The following is a 22,764-nucleotide window of genomic DNA, read 5'->3' as shown; positions in this document are numbered from 1 at the left end:
GAATTACTGTGCATCAGAATTGCAACACACTTTTTTAAGCCCAGACAAACCACAGACAACACACACAAACATAGCAGATACATGATCAGGGTGGACAGAGGGAGTGGCTACGAGGGGGTCAGATGGTGGACACTCAAGCTTAATATCATAAACTCTAAATTTTTGCTAATTAGATTGGAATAGCAAAATTGAGGAAGTTGTGACTATAGCGGAGTCAGAGAATTTCCAAATCAGCAATGTTTGCCTTGTTTTTAAAATCTGATTTTTAATTTGTAAAAATTCAAGGTTTCAGGCAAGGGCCCTATTCTTTCTAATTCATAATAATTTGTGTCAGGACAAGTTGAATAGGCTATCGCTTTAGTCCCTTGGACAAGTAGTTTTTTTTTTTTTTTTTAAACACAACTATGCCATTCCAGTGTGAATTTGGTTAAAGGAACACAAACATGTAGTCCAAACATGCCTTCTCATTTCCATGTGATTGCTCAAAAGGCAAGGAGTTTTACTTTACCTTTTGGCCCTCATTGCACCGATCTCTTTCCTCCTGGCACATTTCCTTGGCAGAGATCATCGTGATCGATGGTCTATCAATCCAATGCTTTCCATTGAGAGCCTAGTGCCACCTGTGACAGAAGCTGCCATGCCATGGCTTTTTGGAGAGGCTTGAACGCCAACCTTTTACCCACAGACTGGATCTGGTCCCAGGAGTCCTCAAAAGAGGTGTGTGATAGCAGCAATCTATGTACAAACTATTCATTGTTAAGTGATAACTCTGCTGCACCCTCAGCTGACTATCTAGAAGTGTGTTCATTTGCATAAGACCTGTATAGAAATGAGGGCAACAAAACAAGTAGTTGAAGGCATATATAATTGCTTTTTATTGTGTTTAAAAAAAGGTTATTGGTATTGTATAGTTAATGTATTAATTTGATTTGCTTATTTGCTAATGTTCTATGTATTTGTATTTTTCTTAAAGCGGCACTGTCATGCTGAATCCCGTTTTTTTTTTTAACCCCCCTCCCGCCTCCACTACATCCAATTGACCCCCTAGTCACCCCCAAATGCCCCTAAGCCCCCCAGATTACCTATTTTTAAATCTGTATTTTCTGCCCTGATCTTTATTCAGGGCGCCGCCATCTTTGTGTGGGTAGGTGAAGTCCCTGTGGGACACGTCATCTACCCACACTACACAGACTGTGAGATTCCCGCACATGCCCAGTGAAACACCTGGACATGCGAACGGGAATTTCATCTATTCATTCATTCATCAGACAGACGAATGAATGAATAGAAAAAATCAGATGAACAAACTAACACTGTGTATCAGTGTTCGTTTGTTCGTTCAGTTTATTACAAGGAGGGAGCTACCGGCGTGCAGCTCCCTCCTTGCAATATGTAAAGACAGAAGCGGTGGGGAGCTGTGCTCCCCACCACTTCATAAGCCCCCCAGATCCCCCCCTCACTCTATGGGGGTCAATATGACCCCCATAATAGCACAAGGGAGATTAAAATCTCCCCAATGCCCCTACTCGCTATACCGCGAGTAGGGGCATGTCCACTAAACAGTGAGCAGCCTGTGGCTGCTCACTGTAAAAAAATAAATGGTAATAAGGAGGGGGGGACCTACTGTCCTCCCCCCTGGCCCCCACCCCTGCGCGGTGGGTGGGGGCCCTAATAAAACAATAAGGGGGGGACCTACTGTCCTCCCCCCGGCCCCCACCCCTGCGCGGTGGGTGGGGGCCCTAATAAAATAATAAGGGGGGGGACCTACTGTCCTCCCCCCTGGCCCCCACCCCTGCGCGGTGGGTGGGGCCCTAATAAAATAATAAGGGGGGGGGACCTACTGTCCTCCCCCCTGGCCCCCACCCCTGAGCGGTGGGTGGGGGCCCTAATAAAACAATAAGGGGGGGGACCTACTGTCCTCCCCCCCCTGGCCCCCACCCCTGAGCGGTGGGTGGGGGCCCTAAATGACCCCCCCCCATATCAAGGTGACTAGGGGTCCCAAGCCCCTAGTCACCCCCCCCCACCCCAAAACATTCTAACCCCTACCTACCCCCCCTCACCCTAAAAATAGTGAGGGGGAATAAAATAACTAACCTCTAAAAAAAAAAAAAATTAAACTTACCATTTGACGTCTTCTTTTTTCTAAATTATTCTTTCTTCAGCCCCCAAAAAGGCCAAATAAAAATCCATCATACCCGTTGCACTTTAAAAAAAAAAAAAAAAAAAAAACAGCGCAAAAAAAAATTAATCCATGTTCACCCATGGAGGGCACGCCGCGTACTGAGCTCCGCAGGGCGGGTCAAGGCTTATAAAGCCTTGCCCCGCCCTGCAATTAGGCTTAGAACACACTGATTGGTTGGTTTAAGCCAATCAGAGTGCTCTGTGTCATTTTACACAGAGTGTGAAAATTCAAAAGAACTTTCCCACGCTGTGTAAAATGACAGATCACTGTGATTGGATGGTTTTCAAGCCATCCAATCACAGTGCTCTGTGTCACTTTACAAGCTTGGGAAAGTTCTTTGGAATTTTCCCACGCTTGTAAAATGACACAGAGCACTGTGATTGGATGGCTTGAAATCCATCCAATCACAGTGCTCTGTGTCACTTTACAAGCTTGGGAAAGTTCTTTGGAATTTTCCCACGCTTGTAAAATGACACAGAGCACTGTGATTGGATGGCTTGAAAACCATCCAATCACAGTGATCTGTCATTTTACACAGCGTGGGAAAGTTTTTTTGAATTTTCACACTCTGTGTAAAATGACACAGAGCACTCTGATTGGCTTAAACCAACCAATCAGTGTGTTCTAAGCCTAATTGCAGGGCGGGGCAAGGCTTTATAAGCCTTGACCCGCCCTGCGGAGCTCAGTACGCGGCGTGCCCTCCATGGGTGAACATGGGGGGGGGGGGGGGTTTATTAGGTGGATTTTTGTTTTGTTTTTACAGTGAGCAGCCACAGGCTGCTCACTGCTTACTAGACATGCCCCTACTCGCGGTATAGCGAGTAGGGGCATATTATTTACTAATACTAAGTAATCTTTACTTAGTATTAGTACATTTGGCTGAAAGACCAATTCAGGTCTTTCAGCCTTTTAGTAGATAGCTCCCTGATACCGTGGGAATTAGGGAGTTATCTACTAAGCGACAGCAGCCACAGCAATGAATAGAATCGGAGTTTCATTCATTAGAATGAAATTCCGATACGAACAAAGTACCGAATTGCATCCTAACACCAATGGAGAAACTCTTCTCATTCTGTTAGGATGCAATTCGGCAGTTTTGCCGGCGTTCTGTCTAAGTGACAGGACTTTCGGCAATACTGACAGGAAGTATTGTGGGAACAGGGAGGAAAGCTAGGGATCATGGGAAAATTGCTCTGACCAGCGGAAATGAAGCACACTTTGCTCCTCCGCTGGTCAGAGCTGGTCAAGCGGAGGAATCCTCCATAAGGCAAAGAGTCCCTACTTTGTCTTATAATTTTAAAGAAAACTAAAGAAGACTGGAAGAAAAGAATAACAGATCCCGAGAGAGGGGGAGAAGAGGAAGAGATTGAGGAAAGGTAAGTTTGGCATGACAGTGCCGCTTTAAGTTGTCACAACAATCTAAATGTTATGAGCATATGTGCTAGTCCTAAGCAAAAATGAAGAATGGTATGTTAGTGTTCTGTGTGAATTTTTTCAGGGACCCCAGTTAGTCTTTGGACCTGTTGGCTTGCTGCACGATACCTGAATGGAGGAGTCTGGTCGGAGAGACCCCAAAGCTTTGTTGATTGGGGTTTCAGGCTCCCTCCATAACCGCTAGGAAGTGGATTGGGCGAAGGTACTCTATTGGAGTACAGGAGCTCCATCACCGTACCTTTAATCCCCACACTGAGAATATGTTCTCCTAGTAGACTGATTCTCCGGCAGTGATGTCAGTGGGAAATTACTTGGGTAGCATTAGGAGTGGGGGAAGAAGGGGTGCCATGCCGCCTTTCGTTGTCTGTCTCCAGCATGCTATGCATACTGGCAACAGATGCCAGGTATGCACAGATATTATATTTAGCCATTGACCAGTCTTTTAGCTGCTCTACTAATAAGGTAATTGTCTCTATCACAGTTTCAACGTGCTTTATCACATCCAGTGACTTCCTGTTTTCTGATTACAAGCTGACAAATGTGGAGTACGTGCACTAGTCAATCTTGTCTGTAACGATCCACATATCTCATCCAAAAGAAATATTTCTTTGAGTATAGCTACACTCTAAAGTGTTCTTTTATATTACATGTCTTTATTGATGCCGTTCCTAAATAAAGATTGAAAATGGCTGTATAGAGGGAAAATAGAGAAAAGAAATAAGAAAAAAATGCATTGAGGCTAAAAAGTATGGGTGGAAAATAAAGGAAACGAAGCCTCAGTGGTGCGTACCAAGGACTCCTAAAAAGTCAAAATTCCCTCCTCGGGCTCCCAAAGTCTGCTTGTTTCAGAGATTATTTTTCTGGTATGTGAAATTCATGTACATAGAAATTAGCTTCATGTTATTAAAACAAATCCAAAGAATGTCAGAAATTGAAATAAATAGAACCGTTCAAGCTTTTGAAAAGGATATTTTACAAAGGCACTGCTGTATAGGGCTAAAATACAGAAATAATAACATTATGTGCGTGTGGGATTATTTACTTTCTCTACATGATTTTTTATTTATTTTTTTATGCCATGTGTATCTGTTATTTTTAGATCGTATTATTTTTTTTTTGTAACTCCGTTTTCTATCTTATTCAGATTTGTTTGTTTACTGAACTAGGAATAGTGGATAATTTACATGGCAATTGCCCATTTAAGGGCTGTTACGAATGATAATAGAGTTTAAACTGTTTTGTCCTGAATTTAGCAATTACCTCTTTAACTTGACTGCAATGTGCACAATTTTTGGTGAGCTTATGTGTAGCAACACATTTTACCACAGTGACAAGTAGAATGTTTACTTTCTAGCCCCCTAAAAAGCCACTCAAATAAAATGTTTAACTTCTCCTGTAAATCAATTTTTAACTCCTCTTATTACAGGTTAATGTACGTAATGGGATGAGTCTGCACGACTGCCTTATGAAAGCATTGAAGGTTCGAGGGCTTCAGCCAGAGTGTTGTGCAGTTTTCCGTCTCATTCAGGATCCAAAGGGGTAAGAATATTGTCAGTTATTTTGTCATTTAATCACAAAGTGGTAACAGAAGTGGGTGTTCAGTATGAATTCATATACTTACAAACAGGAGCTTCAGCTTGATTTGGGTGTCTTTACTACTTTTTCCCGAAATTCATTTAAAGGTCTTCTGACTGAAACAATAAGTAAAGCCGCTCATATTAGGTTAAAAGTATAGCACAAGTAAGTGTATTTTAAACACTGTTAGACTTTGGAAATTTGCTTTATGAATTTTAGGTTCTAAGTTAAGATCTAAAGTCAGGCCTCCTTTATTTGAGTTTAAGATGAGACTCATGAAAATATTACATACCTTATGTCTTTAAGGAACACTCCAAGCACAGTAACTACAGCCTTCTGTAGAGGCTGTACACAAAGAGTTTTGTTGGCATCACTGAGATGAGCCCTACCGTTCAGTGCCAATTCAATGGCTGAGAGTGTCAGCTGAGAGCTCTCAGCCAGTGAGCACCTCCCTCCATCGCCAGTTTGACTACTTGCCCTGGGACACCATTACCACTACTAAAACTTGCGGTTTTCCCATGCGCTATGTAATGCTTATTAACAGGCATTTATCTTTTGTGAAACTTGCATTGTTAAACAACCTCTTTAGAGAACAGTTTGCCCATTCAATGACTTCAGGAACCTGCCAGGCACTTGGTGTTTCATTTATAACTTAAACAAGGAGCACAACCACAAAAGTATATAGAAAAAGTTGTTTATCACATGGGTCAAAATAATAGGCTCTCATAAACAGTATCAATGCATAAAAAGGACAATAAATGCCCAATAAATAATACAATGCAATATCTATCAGTTCTTAAGTTTGCATACAAGCAAACTGCATAATGCATAAAAAGTTATATATTTTTTTGTTATTTATCATTATTTTTGGGTTATTGAATTTGGCATCCCATATAGCGGTCTTGTATACGTATATATAACTTTTTATGCATTATGCATTATGCAGTTTGCTTGTATGCAAACGTAAGAACTGATATTGCATTGTATTCTTTATTGGACATTTATTGTCCTTTTTATGCATTGATACTGTTTATGAGAGCCTATTATTTTGACCCATGTAATAAACATCTTTTTCTATATACTTTTGTGGTTGTGCTCCTTGTTTAAGTTATAAAGGCACTTGGTGTTTACCTTGGACTTTGTGCCCTTTTGTACCTGTTATTTGGAGTATGGGTGTTAATCACTGTATGTCCTAGCTTTAGTCTGGGTACTCACACAGCAGTATTTCCAGTCAATAAATACAGTGTCTTCAGTGATTCTCTTACAAAATATTCTATTTACGTTTAGTGATGTCAGTGATTTTGTTAGGTGTGGGCTGAGCAGGGAATCAACTGGATTTCAATGTACTTTTACTGCCTGAGGCCCTGGTGTTACCAGAAACAATAAAACCTTCTCCCTCCTTTATTTCTATTTATAGGACGTAGGATCGTAGGGTGAATTAATAATTATAGGTGTATGTGTTTGTGCACAATGCATAGATAAAAATGAATATAAAGTTGCCACATATTAGTTTTGGAATGTGTACTCTAGTGCCAAGGTATCTGTACAAGAATAAAACTAGTGGATGATTGTGTGCTTCTGGAGAGAGACATACTATTATGTATGGTTTAAGATATTTATCGCCAATATGGATTCTCTATGTACTTAAACTGAAACAAAAAACATGGCCTGTGCTACACACTGCAAACTAATACGTAAAATAGGCTTTATTTATAAGTCTGTTAAATTAAAAACACTGTCATACCGAGTGTTTCAGATATTGCCAAGTCTCCAAGTGTTTAAGATATTGCCAATGTTTTTGCTATGAAAAAGCAAGTAAGATGGACACCTTGCTAGCTAGAAATCAAAAACCTAGCCCCTACTCTAATTCCATGAGGACCATACTGGAGGACAAACCCTTACCTCTTCTGATATATAAATCAAGGTTTCAGTACCTTTTATGGGCCAAACAATGTGTCTTAAATGGCAGGCACGGCATTACAGGACTTTTGACTCTGTGACATGCCTAAGCCCAAGACAAAAAAATTATCTGATCCATAGTAAATAATTAAGGGAAACAAAGTGTCTGGCCCTGATGGTTTTCGGTGTAGTTATTATAAAACTTTTAGAGAGAAAAAAAGCTAAAGGATAAACAGAAATGAAAAAATGGTTAAGGAGAAAGCCAGAAAATGGTAGAGAGCAAGATGGTCTGGTGATATGCATGAATTAATATGGTCTGGTGATATGTATGAATTTAAAAACAAGGTATAGTTTATATATGCCATGAGATGGAATATCTTTAGGGTCCGTAAAATGTTTAGTTTACTACTAGTTTCTATGATTTTTTTTTTGTAGACTGTTCGACTGTAAGACTGTTCTGTCACCAGGTTTTATGAGAAGTTCCCAGTTGATATATTTGGGAACTTATTTATTTCATCTTTCCAGCCCTCAACATTTTTAAATGAGATTCAGTTCTCATCTCTGCTCCTGTATGTCCAGTCGTCAGGTTATAATTACATGTCTGTTAGTCCACCCATTGTACAGCGCTACGGAATCTGATGGCACTATATAAATAATAAAAGAATAATTCCGTTAACTCTAATAAATCCTTATGGGCATCCCATATAACCGATATGGTGAAATCACACCAAGTGGTATGGATAAAATATTCAACCAGATCTGCTCTGAGGACACTTGGAATGAAGGAGATTTGGTGGCCTGCCCATACACACTAAGAGGCAACCCAACACCACATGGTCCAACCAAATAAGCTCCTTAATGAAGGAGTTTAAGAAGTTAGGAACCCTGATATGTAAAGATATAGTTAATACGAGATTACACCGAATGAGCGTGTGAATAAGTAAATTAGTTTCATTTGGTTGGGTGAAACCGTCTCCAAATATTGAAAAGATGCATCTGGTTAAAAGAGACCTGAAAAGACTGGAGGAAGAATTAAACTGAAATCTCCCCTAACCAGCAGTCTAGAGTTATGAAGTACCTGGAAAATATGTTAATGACTTCATGAAGGTGTTGGCCACCTGGACTTGGTTAATATAGTGGTATTGTCCAATAAATTAATTACGAGATGCTAAGAGGGTTGAAAACGTAAGACCTATGTTGCTTATCTAAGCAGTTGTCAGACTTTTTGCAACCTACTAACTTCCTTTCAAAAAAGGCTGATTCATCTACACTAAGTGCATTTCTTCTCAGTCGACAATTTTAATTATGTGAAAAAACAAGAAGAAATTATGACCTTATTTTGTGGTAATAATACTGGAATTGCTTGGAGCAGAGAAGGTATTCAACATTGTGGAAGAAAAAAGAAGGAGGTAAGGGCTGCGCTAGTATACAAAGAATGATGCTCTAAAAAACAAATTTGTCAGAATAAATAAACAGCAATAAATAGACCTAGGTGTAATAGTCTCTATTAAAACACCATAAAAAAATAGGTAAAGCAAAGTCATCCAAGTGTTAAAATGTTCAGTAGAAATTAAATAATAAAATGATCAAAAAAATCATAAAACCGTCTCACTGATATATGGATAGGGTATGTGTACAATCCTCAGGAGTCAATATGTCCGGGTTGTGGGTAATCCGTATATGTGAAGATAAAAAACATGACAAACTTCCAATGGTGAAATATTGTAGCTCAAAATGTAAAATAAATAAAAAGGAGGATAGTACACTCACATTTGGTGGAGCTACGGCCAGCTCTGGGATGAAGGGCGCTTAGCGGTATAATCCCCGCTAAAGGATATACTGGAGAAGTGGGTCCGTCCGTCTGACTTGAGTTCCGTCGTACTCCACAGAATATATATAAAAACAGCAATAGTGCTCTCAGTTGGAAAAGTAAAAGGATAATTAAAATAAAATATACTCACAATGGTAGAGCAGAAAATACTGCTCTATTGACACAGCACTGGTGGAATTATCCCCACCTATGGATTGCTTGAAACAGGATACAATAAAATGCCAGGAAAAATAAAAAAAAGTGTATATACTATAAAATAAGTAGAAGATTGGTCCTATAAAAAAGGTAACCAAATAAAACTTTTTATTGCTTTAAAATACACAATTTAAAACCATTAACGCGTTTCGCCTTTAAGGCTTTATCAAAAACATTGTGGGGTGGCCCTACTTTATAATCCTTCTAGAACATATGGGCTTCTCCAGACTACCTCACAGTTAAGTCACTCTACACTAACTGAAGAGCCCAAACTATAATACATGGAGTGCTAGTCCTCCACTTTCCTTTGGTACAAGAAAGAGATAGGGATGCCTTCTCTCCTCCTCTTTTTGCAATATCTCAAGTCCCTTGCGACATCAAATGAGGACACACCCACGGGTAACAGGTTTTTCTCTCTCTAGGTATGCTTAAAAAGTCTGAATACTCAGATAATATTTTGTTGACCTTGTCCAACCCTCTCTTGTTTATGCCTCCTGCACAGGAACAATTTAACAGTTTACAAGATTAAGCTAGTGAAATCTAATGCAATTCCTTCAAACATGTCAGCTGCGGACACTGCATTAATCAAAATTGGTTTTGGGTTTAGGATAACACCCACTGCCTCTAAATATTTAGGGAACAAATACCACGTAGAATGGTTTGCTTCACATTCAGGAAGCTGTGGGGTGGGTGCCAAGTCCTAGGGCAACTGCCAACCCAGCCAGATTCAGCCACACAATGTAGACTTGGCAACATTAATTAACTAAATATTTAGGGGTTTAGCTCATGGTGGATCCCACCAAACTATTAAAAAATAACTGTACCCTGCTTCTCCTTTGCACAATAAAATAGGATTTAGCAAGGTGAGACGAGTGACCATTCTTGTGCATAAAAAGGATACATAGTACCAATATTGTGGCAAGAATTCTATTTCTGTTCCTGGTTCTCCCAATCCCTTCCACAAAAACATGATTTGTGTAGCCAACAATATTAGCTGACCATCTTATATGGAATAACAAAATGTGCAAGATGGTACGGAAGATTCAGTACCGCCCTAAGATATTTGAAAGTGCTCAATTTGTGTTAAGCGGCTCACTTGGCACGGATGGCTGCATGGCACACTTCTCCAGAAGAAAGGAGATGGATAGATGTGCTATCCATACAGATAAGCAGTTTTATTGACTTGAGTGCTCCTTTAATTAAAACATAATTATATAAGATATAATAAATAGACTGTATTTGGAAAAATGTAGTCCTTTAACATTCCACATTCACACATAAATGTCCACAAACATGCATATAGCAATATACCTTTTTTATATCCCAGCTCAGTTTCCTTCTACAATTTTTGTAGTCTTTTTTTCAGTGTTCTATTTACACCATTCTTAGTTCATGTTTTGGTGTTCTGTACCTGCACTGTCACCATCTGGGGACTTTGCCATAATCGCAGGTCCCCCAACTGTGACATCGCCACTGGTGGTCCTGTGGGGGATGGGGGTTAGGTAAAGGGAAGATTACTTACATAAACCTATCCCTTGCAGGTAACACCACCTTTCTTGCAGTGCTCCTCTTCAATAAAGCGCCAGGAACCGATGTCACTGCTGTGAGAGTACAGCATTAAGGTCTATGGTGGTTCCCGCAAGTCAATAGATACAGCAAATTCCCTGCAGCTGTCATTGGTGACGGCTGTCTGGGTTGACTCTTAGACTCTTCCGCGAGTCTAAGAAAGTCAGGCTGAGGAGATATAGAGAGACAAAGTAGTCCCTACTTTGTCTCTCTATGTCTCTTGGCTGGGTTGGCATTTTAGCGAAATTCCAAAACAGTTATAATGAGCATTTCATAAAGATTCTATCTTTATGAAATACTATTTTTTGGGGGGTGGTCTTTAAAGGGATACTATAGTCACCAAAACAACTTTAGCTTAATGAAGCAGTATTGGTTTATACATTATGCCTCTGAACTTTAACTGCTCAATTCACTGTCATTTAGGAGTTAAATCACTTGTTTCTGTTATGCAGCCCTAGACACACCTCCCCTGGCTATGATTTACACAGCCTGCATGAAAACAAAATGCTTCAATTTGTTATCTGATGTAACTTTCTTTAAAAAAATTTTTTATCTCCTTCTTTGTAAACTGAACTTTAATTACATATGTGAGGCTCCTACAGGGTCTAGCAAGCTATTAACAGTGTAGGAGTTAATTATAATTCTAATTTAAAAAAGTATTTGCAATAAAGGAAGTGTAAATATTAGATGACTCTTTACAGGAATTGTTTAGGAGGGCTGGTGCAAGTCCCATGCAGGGAGGTGTAACTAAGGTGTATAATCAGTGTTTTAACTCTTAAATAGCAGGGACTTGAGCAGTGACACGGCAGGGTCATGATCTATACACCAAAACTGCTTTATTAAGCTAAGGCTGTTGTGGTGACTATGGTGTACCTATAATCTGCAGGCAAGACTGCTACATAATTATAAAATATGTGAAACCCAATGGCTTTTACTGCTGTTTTTTTTTCATGGTTTGCTGAGTAGTGGAGTGCCTGCTGCCATACATGCAAACTGTCCAGCTCGTTTTCAGTATAGGTATTTTTTTTTCTTTGCTTTTTTGCAATGTTCGATTGGAATGCAAGATGTGGAATATCTGGCAACCCGAATAGAAACTCTAAAGTAAATGGAATCCAGGTTCTCATATTGATCAAGTGACAAATACCAAGCATGCATTTTCAGTATTCTCTGGTCATTATTTGTATAAAACCAGATATTTAATACATTTTAGTAAAAACCATAAAATTATTAAAAATAAATGAAAACAAATAACTAAATACCCTCCTAATCAAAATGTAGAACTGATGTTACTTGCAGCCAAGTGTGTAATTCCAAAAGTCAACGATGTCATGTTGTAACAAGACACAAGACAAACATTTTGTTCCCTCTTTCAGACTTATCAATAATCAGACACCTCTGGCCTTAGAAAACTGTATGTTAAATTTAATGTGCTTTTATCAAAGAAACACATATGAGGGAAGGCAATTTATAACATTTGATTACAACTTGAATTCCAAAAATGTTCTCACTGCACGGAACCTTTTTTCTTTATCTCGATTTCAGATGATGCAAGAACATGGCTGTATTATTTGCATATCTGCTATAATATCCATGGATTTTCTGGGTACTAACTGAAGTAAAATTAGATAAAGGCAATATACATAGTGTCCACTGACAGTTAAATGTTCCTGTCTTATTGATCTATACAGTATATGGTTGTATGATCTGTGTGGGTGAAAGAGACTCAAGGGTAGAATGTTATTTGTTTGTTTTGTTTTAAAAACATTAATCCTGATCTATAATTAATTTTAAATTAAGACTTTTTGTGAGACCATGCAGATTTAATGTGTTTTGTTTCTTGGGATTTTTACACACCGAGTCCAATTTTCAATACATTTGAGCTCTAGATCAGAGATTAACCTTTCCCAAGAGCTGCACTTTTTATTGTGCATAGCCACAGGCTAGTGGCCATGGTGTAATTAGTGAGGCATATCTATGGTATGTTTCAGTATGGTAGTTATTCCTTTTCAGTCTAATTTATTGGCTTTGACAATCTGAAGTTGTAAATATGATGGGTGATCAGAGGCTGCGTGCAAAATTTTGTGAACAATTCTTCAGCTTGTCTAATAACCATGTTGCCAGTCCTAAATAGTTTATAGAGCTTTCTAGTACAAACTGCATTTCAAGTTTTTGAATTAATGTTTACGTATGAAACTACATTAACAAGGTGCAAATTATTTACATTTATCCATTATAATTCTGCATTCAATTCAAAATGTCTACAATGGGAACTTAATAAGCATTCTGTCTCTTATGTCCTAGCCGCAAACTGCGCTTAGACTGGAATACAGACGCAATGTCTTTAATTGGGGCAGAATTGCAGGTGGACTTCTTGGATCATGTTCCTCTTACAACGCATAATTTTGTAAGTTTGCTTTTTGTTTGACTTTTATTTTCCACTGCTTTTCAGTTCTTGTTTCATACTTTGTGATTTGGAATGGGCATAAGTTCTGACAGCATGCGTCCGCGGAGGTTTTATCTGTTACTTATTTTTAAACCTAAGCTTATTTGGCGTTCTTTAACTTAGCAGTTTATATACTAAACCGTGAGGTGCTGATAACCATACCCAATTCATCTCATTAATATGGGGTTTGTCTGAGGGTACCATGGAGCCTCCTTGAGTGTTCAGTTTAAATTGGTTTATCATTGAACAGTGGGAAGGCTAGAGATGCATAGAGTGCTTCCCAGTACTTTATATGCACTAAAACCTCTGTATATTGTGTACTAATGCTATATTTAGAGTTGATAAGACAGTGTTCCTGAAACATCTGTGAATATACATTTTTTTTTTTTTTTGTCAGCTCTTATCAGCCATGAGTTCTGCCCAATCTAGAAAGTATCTCGGCTAGTCAAGAGTCTGAACTTTTGGACATGTTTAGCTCAGCACTGCAAGTGATGAAGTAAAAATTGTTAAACTCTTTGTAGTGATAAGAAATGTGACTGTTAGACACACACAAATTGTCTGTTTCAGTCACATATAATCTATTATACTTCCTGTTTGTCCTCATTATTTGTGGAGGAGAGGACCGACTGACAGATTTCAAAGATCTCTGTCTGTGCACAACCTCATTTCTGTCCAGTAGAGGCATTTCTCTAAGCTGTAGTTTAGTTAACCGTTTTCGAGTAAGGAAAGCTGAACTTCAACTCCCATAAATCTGATTTATATCTGAAGGGTTATTGAAGAAGCAATACAGATTACAAGAAAAGGAGCAATAAGGAAAGTGTGACATCACATTTACGGGTACGATAAACAGCAAGAAAGAAGTATTTTAGAATGAAGGATCTGGGGTGGAAGAGGCAGAATTAAAGGAATACTATAGTGCCAGGAATACAAAGCTTACTTCATCGCAAACCTTCCATGGTGTTCAATAAAGGGTTAAAAACAATTTATTTACTTACCTTGTCCCAACGCTCATGTCCCTCGGCAATGTGGAGACGCTCTGCCCCCTCCGACGAGCTGGTGCTATAGACCTCCATTCCTATAGGGATAAATCAGCGTCAAATACCAGACTAAATGTCTGTTTCAATTCAGGAAGCCCTCTAGTGGCAGGCTGGTTGACAGCCACTGTGAGCAGACTTAGAGCTGCAATGTAAACATTGCAGTTGCTCTGGAACTGCAATGTTTAACATTGCAGCACTAAGTGCATAAGGGACACTGCACCCCGACCACTTCAATGAGCCAAAGTAGTCTGGGTGCGTACAGTGTCCCTTTAAAGGGTTTATCCAATCTCTTGGCGGGGAGGAACATTTTACTGCTTTTTCAGCCAGTAGAATGAGAAACCTAAAGCTTTTAAATGAGTACTTGGTCTCAAAGTGATGCATGCCCCTTTAATTTATACAATACAGCTAATTGTTTATGACAAGAGCCTTAAAACATGTCGTGTTTGTTTCTAAACTGCTCATTTAAGATTATACTCAGCCTAGGGAATTTTCTTTTTCACAATAGAAAAAATATTATGCCGGTTGATATTTTCTTTAAAAGGCTACAAAATGTTTAATCAGAGGTTTATTAGAAGGAGCAGGATACAATGGTGTATATACTCTGTATGATGATGTATGTTGTATTTTGTGGGCACTCTTTTTTTTGTGTGTGAAGCATTCAGGCTGCCAGGCCAGTGACAGTGCAGTGAGTGACTTTATTTCACACAGCGCTGAGATTAGATAGAAAAGTATGGGCGATACGAAAGATAACATTGTTTAATGTTTTAATGTCGCTTTAAATAACAATCTTTGTTTTTCTATTTTTCTTTCTTCTTTCTTTTCCCTTTTTTTGTAACTGGCAGGCTCGAAAGACCTTTTTAAAGCTAGCGTTTTGTGACATCTGTCAGAAGTTTCTCTTAAATGGCTTTCGATGTCAGACGTGCGGCTACAAGTTCCATGAACACTGCAGCACTAAAGTCCCAACAATGTGCGTCGACTGGAGTAATATCCGGCAGCTGCTGTAAGTGACCAACAGTGATTTTTCCTAACAATACGTTCTGTGAACGTGCATGCGTTCAGTGCGCTGAGTTTGTAAATAGACCCAGAAGGACTGTAATCCAGATTGGAATTGTCTGGGGAAACATCTGGATCAACCAGTTTATTCTATTTTTAAACAAAGCTATTATTGTAAATTAAATGACAGCCGAATGAGCCATCCTTGTAAACCAGTAAAAGCTCCAAGTCTTTTGCTCCAGCGTTCAACATGTTGCAATACAGTGAAATCCTGATATAGCTCTAATGCAACCGATGACCTAATTCATTTAAATTGTGTTACTTGCACTTCTTCGCCATTATTGGTATAAATATCTGCTGCGTGGCTTGCGTTTCACATTTTTACATCATTGTGTGTCATTTCAGTTTACCAACATTACATGCAAGATTAATTCCTAGTTAATCACAATCTTAAATGCCCTTTAATGAGAGTTTGGAGCAATTTCCTTTACATGAATTGTTAGTTTGCAATGTTTTTGTTTATTTAATTTGTGAAATACCTCTCGTGTCTCAGGCTGTAATATCTATAAATCTCTTAACCTGAAGTTTCCATCATGTATTTCCACATAATCAATTAAAAAGATGAACTTTTTTTTTTTTTTTTAATTCTTTATTTTTGTTGTGCGGGGGGTTACAGACATATCAAACATACGCCACAATAGCGTGTCACGGTTTGCATATAGAGTAAACAATGGCTTGAAGTTTCGCACATTTTTTTAAAGTTGGTACGGTTGACTAAACAATTATTTCAACATAGTGAAAAGTAGATATAGAGGGTAGCATAGAAAGGGCAACCTAGTTTAGTATACTTACAAAAATAACTTAAGGAAACGTGGTTCCCATGAAATAGCCTAAGAAAACATATCTAACTTTGCTCTAGGAGTTGTTCTGACGCTATGCGCCTTGTGTGTCTTCTGGACCTAAAGTTAGGTGCGGCTGATCTTTAAGTGGCTATAAGCTATATACGGTAAGTTGGTCGGTAGGAGATAGGCTTATCTGATATAGTAGGGCAGCCCCTCACATGGCATCTGAGTTTGCTGCCGCTGTGTGTTGTTAATATAATGGTTTCATCTCATGTGTATGCCTGTCTTAGTGTGTGGAACTATGGTAGTCTCTCAGGCTATTAGTCGCGTAGGGCGTAAGAAACTAGCATTCGGTATCCTATGAGCTAATACCACGTTTGAACAATAGAAAGGTGGTGAAGCTTGCAAAAGGTTAATACATTCAAGCTATACACTAGATGAGAGCTGGCGTTTGGAGGCTATTAAAACAATTACAAATTCAAACTCAAAACAAAACAGTAACAGTGTCCGCTTGGTACCAGTGGACCGGGTCGTGCCTGCGAGTCCGTGTTCGAGGGTGCGCGGTATCGGCAGTCTATGCCTTGGTGTGGTAAGTCGTTCATTGGCAATGTGAAGTGTGGGTAGCGTCCGGCTATACTCTCGTCGTTGGCTGCGCTTGAGGGTGGTCTTGTTGGACCCTGGGTCTCTGGTGTCGTCAGAGGGCTTGGGTTCTTCTGGAGATGGGGCGAGTTCGGGTCATAATAAAGGGTCCAGGCAAGAATAGTAGAGCCGTTCTCTTGGGTGGTATAATAAAGGGTTTTGGGTTCAACGTAAGTTAATATAGGCTGATGGCTTTGTGGGGTGTGGTTAGTTGCTGCTCCCTTCAGGTTGTTGCTGTTGCGTATGTATCTGCGGTGCTCCGTCGGGGGACAAACGGTGGGATGTTAGCCGGGTCCCAGGAGTGAGAGGGCTGGTCAGGTTGATTAGCTCGAGTGAGTGCATCCCGGGGGAGCCCCAGGGCTGGTAGTATTGCGGCAGCCTCTTGGAGGTTGGTCACTGTGTGTGGAGTTGCTCCCTGATGCACCAGCAGTGTGCGGGAGAGTCTCCACTGGTAGCGGATGCTGTGCTGCTGGAGAAGTGTCGTGAATGGCCGGAGTGTCTTTCTCCATGCAAGGGTGCTAGCCGAAAGGTCGGCCAACATTGTAAGCTGCATGTTTTCAAAGCGATAAGGTGTTTGTCCCCTCAGGGCTGTAAGGATTGCATTCTTGTCTGACCTGCTATTAAAACGGACCACTAGGTCCCTGGAGGCGGTTTTCGGGGCTCTGGCGGGTTTGGGGATACGGAATTGGCCTTCGACTGTCATTGCTTTAGCCTGTCTGGGTTGTAACAAGGCCCCTATCAGGCGTCTCACAAAGTGTGGGAGTTCAGCGTCCGGTATCTCCTCCGGGACCCCTCTCACCTTTATGTTGTTTTGGCGCCGGGAGTCCTCCTGGGCAGCAAGTCGGCGTTCATGCAGCTGGTTTAGGTGCTGCAGTTCTTGTACTGTGTGTTGGAGCGCGGTTAGCTGCTGGGAGTGCTCTGTGGCGGTGTGCTCGATTTTATCAATGCGGCCTGTGAGGCCCTGTAGGTCCCCTCTGATCGTGGCTATGTCTGCCGAAATATGGTTTTGGAGTGCGGCCAGCATCTCCTTCAGGTCTGATTTGGTGACCGGGGACGCCTCTGGGCCCTGTGGTCTTTTTGTATGGGCCTCTCCGGTGCCTGTGGATAGTCTATGTCGGCTCCCAGTGAGTCCTCGTCTGAGAAATCTGAGCATCCTCCTGTGATCGCGGCCATCTTGGGCCCGACATTGCCATGCGCCTGACGCCAGAGATCTCCGATTGTGAGCCCAGGACTGGCCTTGTCGGGTCTGGGCTTTTTCGTTTTCCGACCCATCTTGTTGTAGTCGGCAAGGACAGTCTCCCGAAACACCGTGGGTGCAGGTAGGGCGGTTATTTTCCCCGTTTTCAGCTTTCTCGTGGGGAGCTCTAAAAAGATGCGACCAGTCGCTGCGGCTGTCAGGCTCCGCCCCCTTGTTCATTTAGTTTAAAAACAAAATTGCAAATCTGTGAGAAAGCCATGTTGGTGCTGTAGCTCCATTTTAGCCACAGCTTCCATGTATACCTTGTTTTGCACCTGATTCAGAGTTCATCCAGCAAAACTCTGAAAAAAAGATGAACTTTTGAATAGAGGAATTTGGCCTGTATTAAGGACTGCTCCTTTTTTATAGGGGAGTATGTATTTAGTAAAACATCCCTGCCATATTCTGTATGTATGAATATAACGGTTAATGTTAGAAGTATTTTAATTTTATAAATAGTGAGATGAGTGCAGTGCAATTTCATTGAATGGATGTCAATGAGTACCAGTGTATGTGTGGATACTGTAAATGACGCTGTTTATACATGTTAACTATGTGAATGTGTGTTGGTATCCCTGTCCTTGTGTTTGCAATTTTGGAATTTGTGTGTGAAATGTCAGTGCGTGTCAGTGCTTCTTTGTGTGCAATGTCCATATGCATGTTTGTGATGGTTTGCGAATGTGTGCAATGCCTGTATATGTATTAGTGATAGTTTGTGTGTTTGCGATGGTTTGTGTGAGAGCGCATAATGTGTTTTTGTCAGTTTATGTATGTTCAATATCAGTATGTGTTTGTCAGTTTCTTTGTGTCTAGTGTGGAATATCAGAATGTGTGTTTGTAATGGTTCCTGTGCATGTATGTTTGTCACTGTTTTTGAAATGTTTGTCATTGTGTGAGCGCAATGCCAATATGAGTGCTTGACGGTCTTTCTGTGTATATGCATTGTCAATATGTGTGTTTGTCAGTGTTTCTATTAATGTGCAATGTCAATTCGTTTTTTGTGATTTGTTTTTTTTTTTTTTTAGCCCATTTATTGTCTCTTCCATTTACAGCCCAATCCTTATTTATTCACATAAGAATCAGTCACTCCTGGTGCCATCTTTGGAACTTGCTGCCATACCTATTGTTCCCTTTTGCGTCACTGGGCCCCTGAATATTAATCTGTATAATAATCAGGCATGTGTTGGACAAGTGAGAGGTGTGTCCATTCACACACATCTGGCTTCACATAGAGCCCCCTCATGGTTATGCAATGCCACATTGAGCCTCGCATTTACGAAGGAAAAAAATATCAGCCACAATCTTTCATTTATAAGATGGCTTGATTATGAGTGGGATGTCTACTGTCATTTTGTGACATCTCTGCCTCCTGCAACTCACCACCAGACTACTATGGCAGTGTGCGACCAAAAAAAACATCTGACATGTTTTGTATAGTTTAACAGTAGATAAACATGTCCAGCCACAATCTGTCTGTCACTTTTAATAAATTCTACAAAGTTTTTTACTTTGGATCATTTAATTTAGGTGTATTTGTATATTCCCATTAAGACATGCGTGTCTTGCCAATTGGAAAAGGTACAGTAGTGGTATGACTGGCATCAAGGCTTATGCAGAACAAACACACAGGTGGATTATTCATCAGAATATAATAGCCTTTTATGTGTTTCCTTATTGAAGATCATATGTGCTATCTGAAGTTTAATACTGAAAGTTTGGTATTTATATTTGATTTATTGGCGTGTTTTTTTTTTTTTCCATTCTTTTTCTTCTTTCGGCCATCAGTTCATTTCCCAGTAATGTGGACGGAAGCTCACCTGCAGTACCTTCGCTGCGACGCATGCGTGATGTCAGAATGTCCTCCAGGTAAATGTTTCTATGGATAACATGCAATAAGTTTGAGTGAGTGGGAGAAGTGAAATTGTCAAGCCAGGCTTATGGCATGTCTTAATGGGAATACCAAAAGACTGTGAAACAGTAACTACTTCTGACATTCTCACTTCTGGGTTGGTTCCTGGTAAGTGGAGGTTTTGTCCACCATGTTCCATGAAGTCCCATTATCAAAATGTTCCTGTACCGAATGGAGCAAAGCCATTTGTATGAGGCCATTCAGACTGCAAGCTTGGGACATTATTTACAGTGTGTAACAATGTCTGGATTTTGTGGATACCATATTAAAGCGGCACTGTCACGCCGAACTCACCTGTCTCCTATTGTTTCCACTTCTCTTCCTCTCTCAGAATGTGTTCTTCTCTTCTTTATTTCTGATCTAGTTTTCTTTAAAACATAGGTAAAAGTAGGGACTTCTTTGTCTTATGTATTTTTCCTACGCCTGACTTTCTTTGACCCAAGGAGGAGTTTAAGTCAGTTCCATTTCCTGTGTCAAGGAGAACGGTGAGTACTTTCTGTAACAAAGGAAATGGAGCTTATTGAAGATCATATGTGCTATCTGAAGTTTAATACTTCAGCTCCTCCATGGGTCAAAGAAAGTCATACATAGGAAAAATAAATACATAAGACAAAGAAAAGAAAATAATTCTGAGAGAGGAAGAAAAGAGGAAACAATAAGAGAAAGGTACGTTTGGCGTGACAGTGCCGCTTTAAGCAGGAAATATATTTTCCTTACTGCATTGCACTTTCAGCTCCTCCCGATACGCTTACCTGTGTAGATAAGCATGGAGATTCATAATTGACTACAATGTTAAAACTTCACTGGAGTAAGGTCCATCACCTAAAAGGAATTTTGGACTACAAATTACTTTGAAAAAACCTAAAAATTCAGCAGTACATCTTATGTTAGCTGTCTCTTTATTGATGTCTCTCCCTAATGGTACACAGTTATTCAACATATGACATTTTGTTCTTTTCTCTGAAGTTCCCAGCAGCACAGATATTCCACCCCTCATGCGTTTTCCTTCACAACACCAACCCCACCTTCAGAGTATTCACTTTCACAGCGACAGCGGTCAACATCCACACCCAATGTTCATATGGTCAGTACTACCCTGCCAGTGGACAGCAGGATGATTGAGGTAAGACTGGCTTAACTACGAGGATTTAATCATATGTATTAATATTTCAGAAAGGTAATAATATTTTGCAAACCATGCATGGATTAGAAGGCACCTTGCTTTAGACTTTCTTTATCTGACCTTTTACCCTATTCCACTATGATCTGCCCCCACACCTTTCTTCCCCCACTGTATTTCTCACTGTTCACCTTCTTTCTATCTCTCTCATCTTTTTTTTCTGCGTTATCTCGGACTAGAACTGGCCAGACACATCTCCGGGGTCCTGGTGCAGACGGTTTTGTTGGTCAGGAAGAGTATGTATTATTTGCAGCCTCTCTTGCATTTGCATTCAGAGTCTCATGCCTTGGCATTGATCGTTTCTGGCTGTGCAGTGGTAAAATGCTTTGCTCGTCGACCTCTTTGATATTTAATCATTAGTGTCAATATTTGTCCTCAAGGGCTTCATATACAACATATTTTCTATTAACCTTTGGTTTTCTTGCTCAGTGGCTTACATTTTAAAAGTGTGTATACCATGCAAGATACTGTAGCACCTTATGGATACTGGATCATCGAAACAGCCAAAATACCAACAATTGCATGGCGAAAAAGATTTTCAACTTTGAAATGATGTGGAGATGTATACAAGTATACCAGCACAGAGGGTGTGCATGAACATTACTAATCCCAGAATGCAGTGCATGTAGATGAACATTTACAGGGTTATTAATGAAAGTGAGATTTCAAAGTAGATTCCACATTTATTGTTAAAGAAGCAAACTGAAAGCATGGCTTCCTTAAATTTTGACTTTACGTGGAATGTTAACCTGACTATCAGGGTAATTCACGAAAGTGAGAATTGAGTCATACACTACTAGCAAGACCTTAAAATGTGCTTGCAACAGCAACCCTAGAGGGTCCATGGCACATCATTCATGGGGTGAATTTCTACTCGTCAGGACTAAATAGTCACTCGCCAATGGCTAGGATGAGACATATGTGCTCATTAAACAGACTTGAAAGCTATCTTCAGGTAAGTCCATCATTTTATGAAACACTTTGTTTATCACTTTAAGCACAATTAATAGGCTAAGTTTTTTTTTTTTTCTTTACTTTTTCTGTTGGAGACTTGGGTCATTCATTCATTTTTGTAAATGATTAGTTCAGTTCAACCTTTTGATATTCTTAGTAAGCCTATACTCTTAGTTGTTGCCCTAAAGGACCAATTTTGACATGCCAGATAATTCCCAGGCAAATCGCATGAGATATGAGAAAATAAGAAAATGTTCAGATAAGTGGTGAAAGAAAGAAAAATAGGTGGGCAAGTCATAAAGTGGAGAAGGCATGCAAAAGGGCAGCAATGGGAAATTAAAACTACTAATCTGAAAGCTTTGGAAATACATTTGTGTGTGTGTGTGATACTAGCCCTTCAACACTGTTTTTGTTTTGTTTTACAGGATGCATTGAGGAATCAGGGTGAATCAGGTAAGAATTCTTGACATTTTGTTTCTAGCCATATATGTGCAGCTGTTTCATCCAATTTTATTTAATTTAATAAATGATATATATTTTTTTCATCCAGCCTCCCCGTCTGCACTGTCAGGCAGTCCTAATAACCTGAGTCCCACGGGGTGGTCTCAGTCTAAGACCCCCACACCTACTCACAGAGAAAAATCGGCATCCTCCAGCGGTCAGGACAAAAATAAAATAGTGAGTTGCATAATTTGTGGCCTTGTCTGTTTTATTTGATGATGTTAAGTAAGCACACAACTTTTTTTTTTTTTTTTTTTTTTTTAAATATGGTCAATGTCCTTTATTGAGTAAACATAATATTCAGTTCAGGGAGATTGACTTTTTTTTTTTTTTTTTTTTATATTTAT

At 39.8% G+C, this 22,764-nt stretch overlaps 1 protein-coding gene across 3 annotated transcripts in view; it reads left to right on the top strand.

The window, feature by feature from the left end:
- Positions 1 to 22,764, top strand: part of RAF1 (Raf-1 proto-oncogene, serine/threonine kinase) — a 113,590-nt gene that overhangs the window by 52,008 nt on the left and 38,818 nt on the right. For 2 of the 3 annotated variants that reach the window (XM_063426939.1, XM_063426940.1), the window contains exons 3-10: positions 5,043 to 5,155; positions 12,984 to 13,086; positions 15,005 to 15,162; positions 19,659 to 19,739; positions 20,749 to 20,905; positions 21,142 to 21,198; positions 22,342 to 22,369; positions 22,467 to 22,594. In XM_063426939.1, the coding sequence (XP_063283009.1) occupies positions 5,043 to 5,155; positions 12,984 to 13,086; positions 15,005 to 15,162; positions 19,659 to 19,739; positions 20,749 to 20,905; positions 21,142 to 21,198; positions 22,342 to 22,369; positions 22,467 to 22,594 (825 nt within the window). The remainder of the gene's footprint in view (positions 1 to 5,042; positions 5,156 to 12,983; positions 13,087 to 15,004; positions 15,163 to 19,658; positions 19,740 to 20,748; positions 20,906 to 21,141; positions 21,199 to 22,341; positions 22,370 to 22,466; positions 22,595 to 22,764) is intronic. The other variant, XM_063426941.1, reaches the window with a different exon arrangement.

This window comes from Pelobates fuscus, chromosome 7 (genome assembly GCF_036172605.1).
Source record: "Pelobates fuscus isolate aPelFus1 chromosome 7, aPelFus1.pri, whole genome shotgun sequence".
Taxonomy (NCBI): Eukaryota; Metazoa; Chordata; class Amphibia; order Anura; family Pelobatidae; genus Pelobates; species Pelobates fuscus.
The sequence above is the reverse complement of the archived record's forward strand: the minus strand, read 5'-3'. Positions and strand labels throughout refer to the sequence as shown.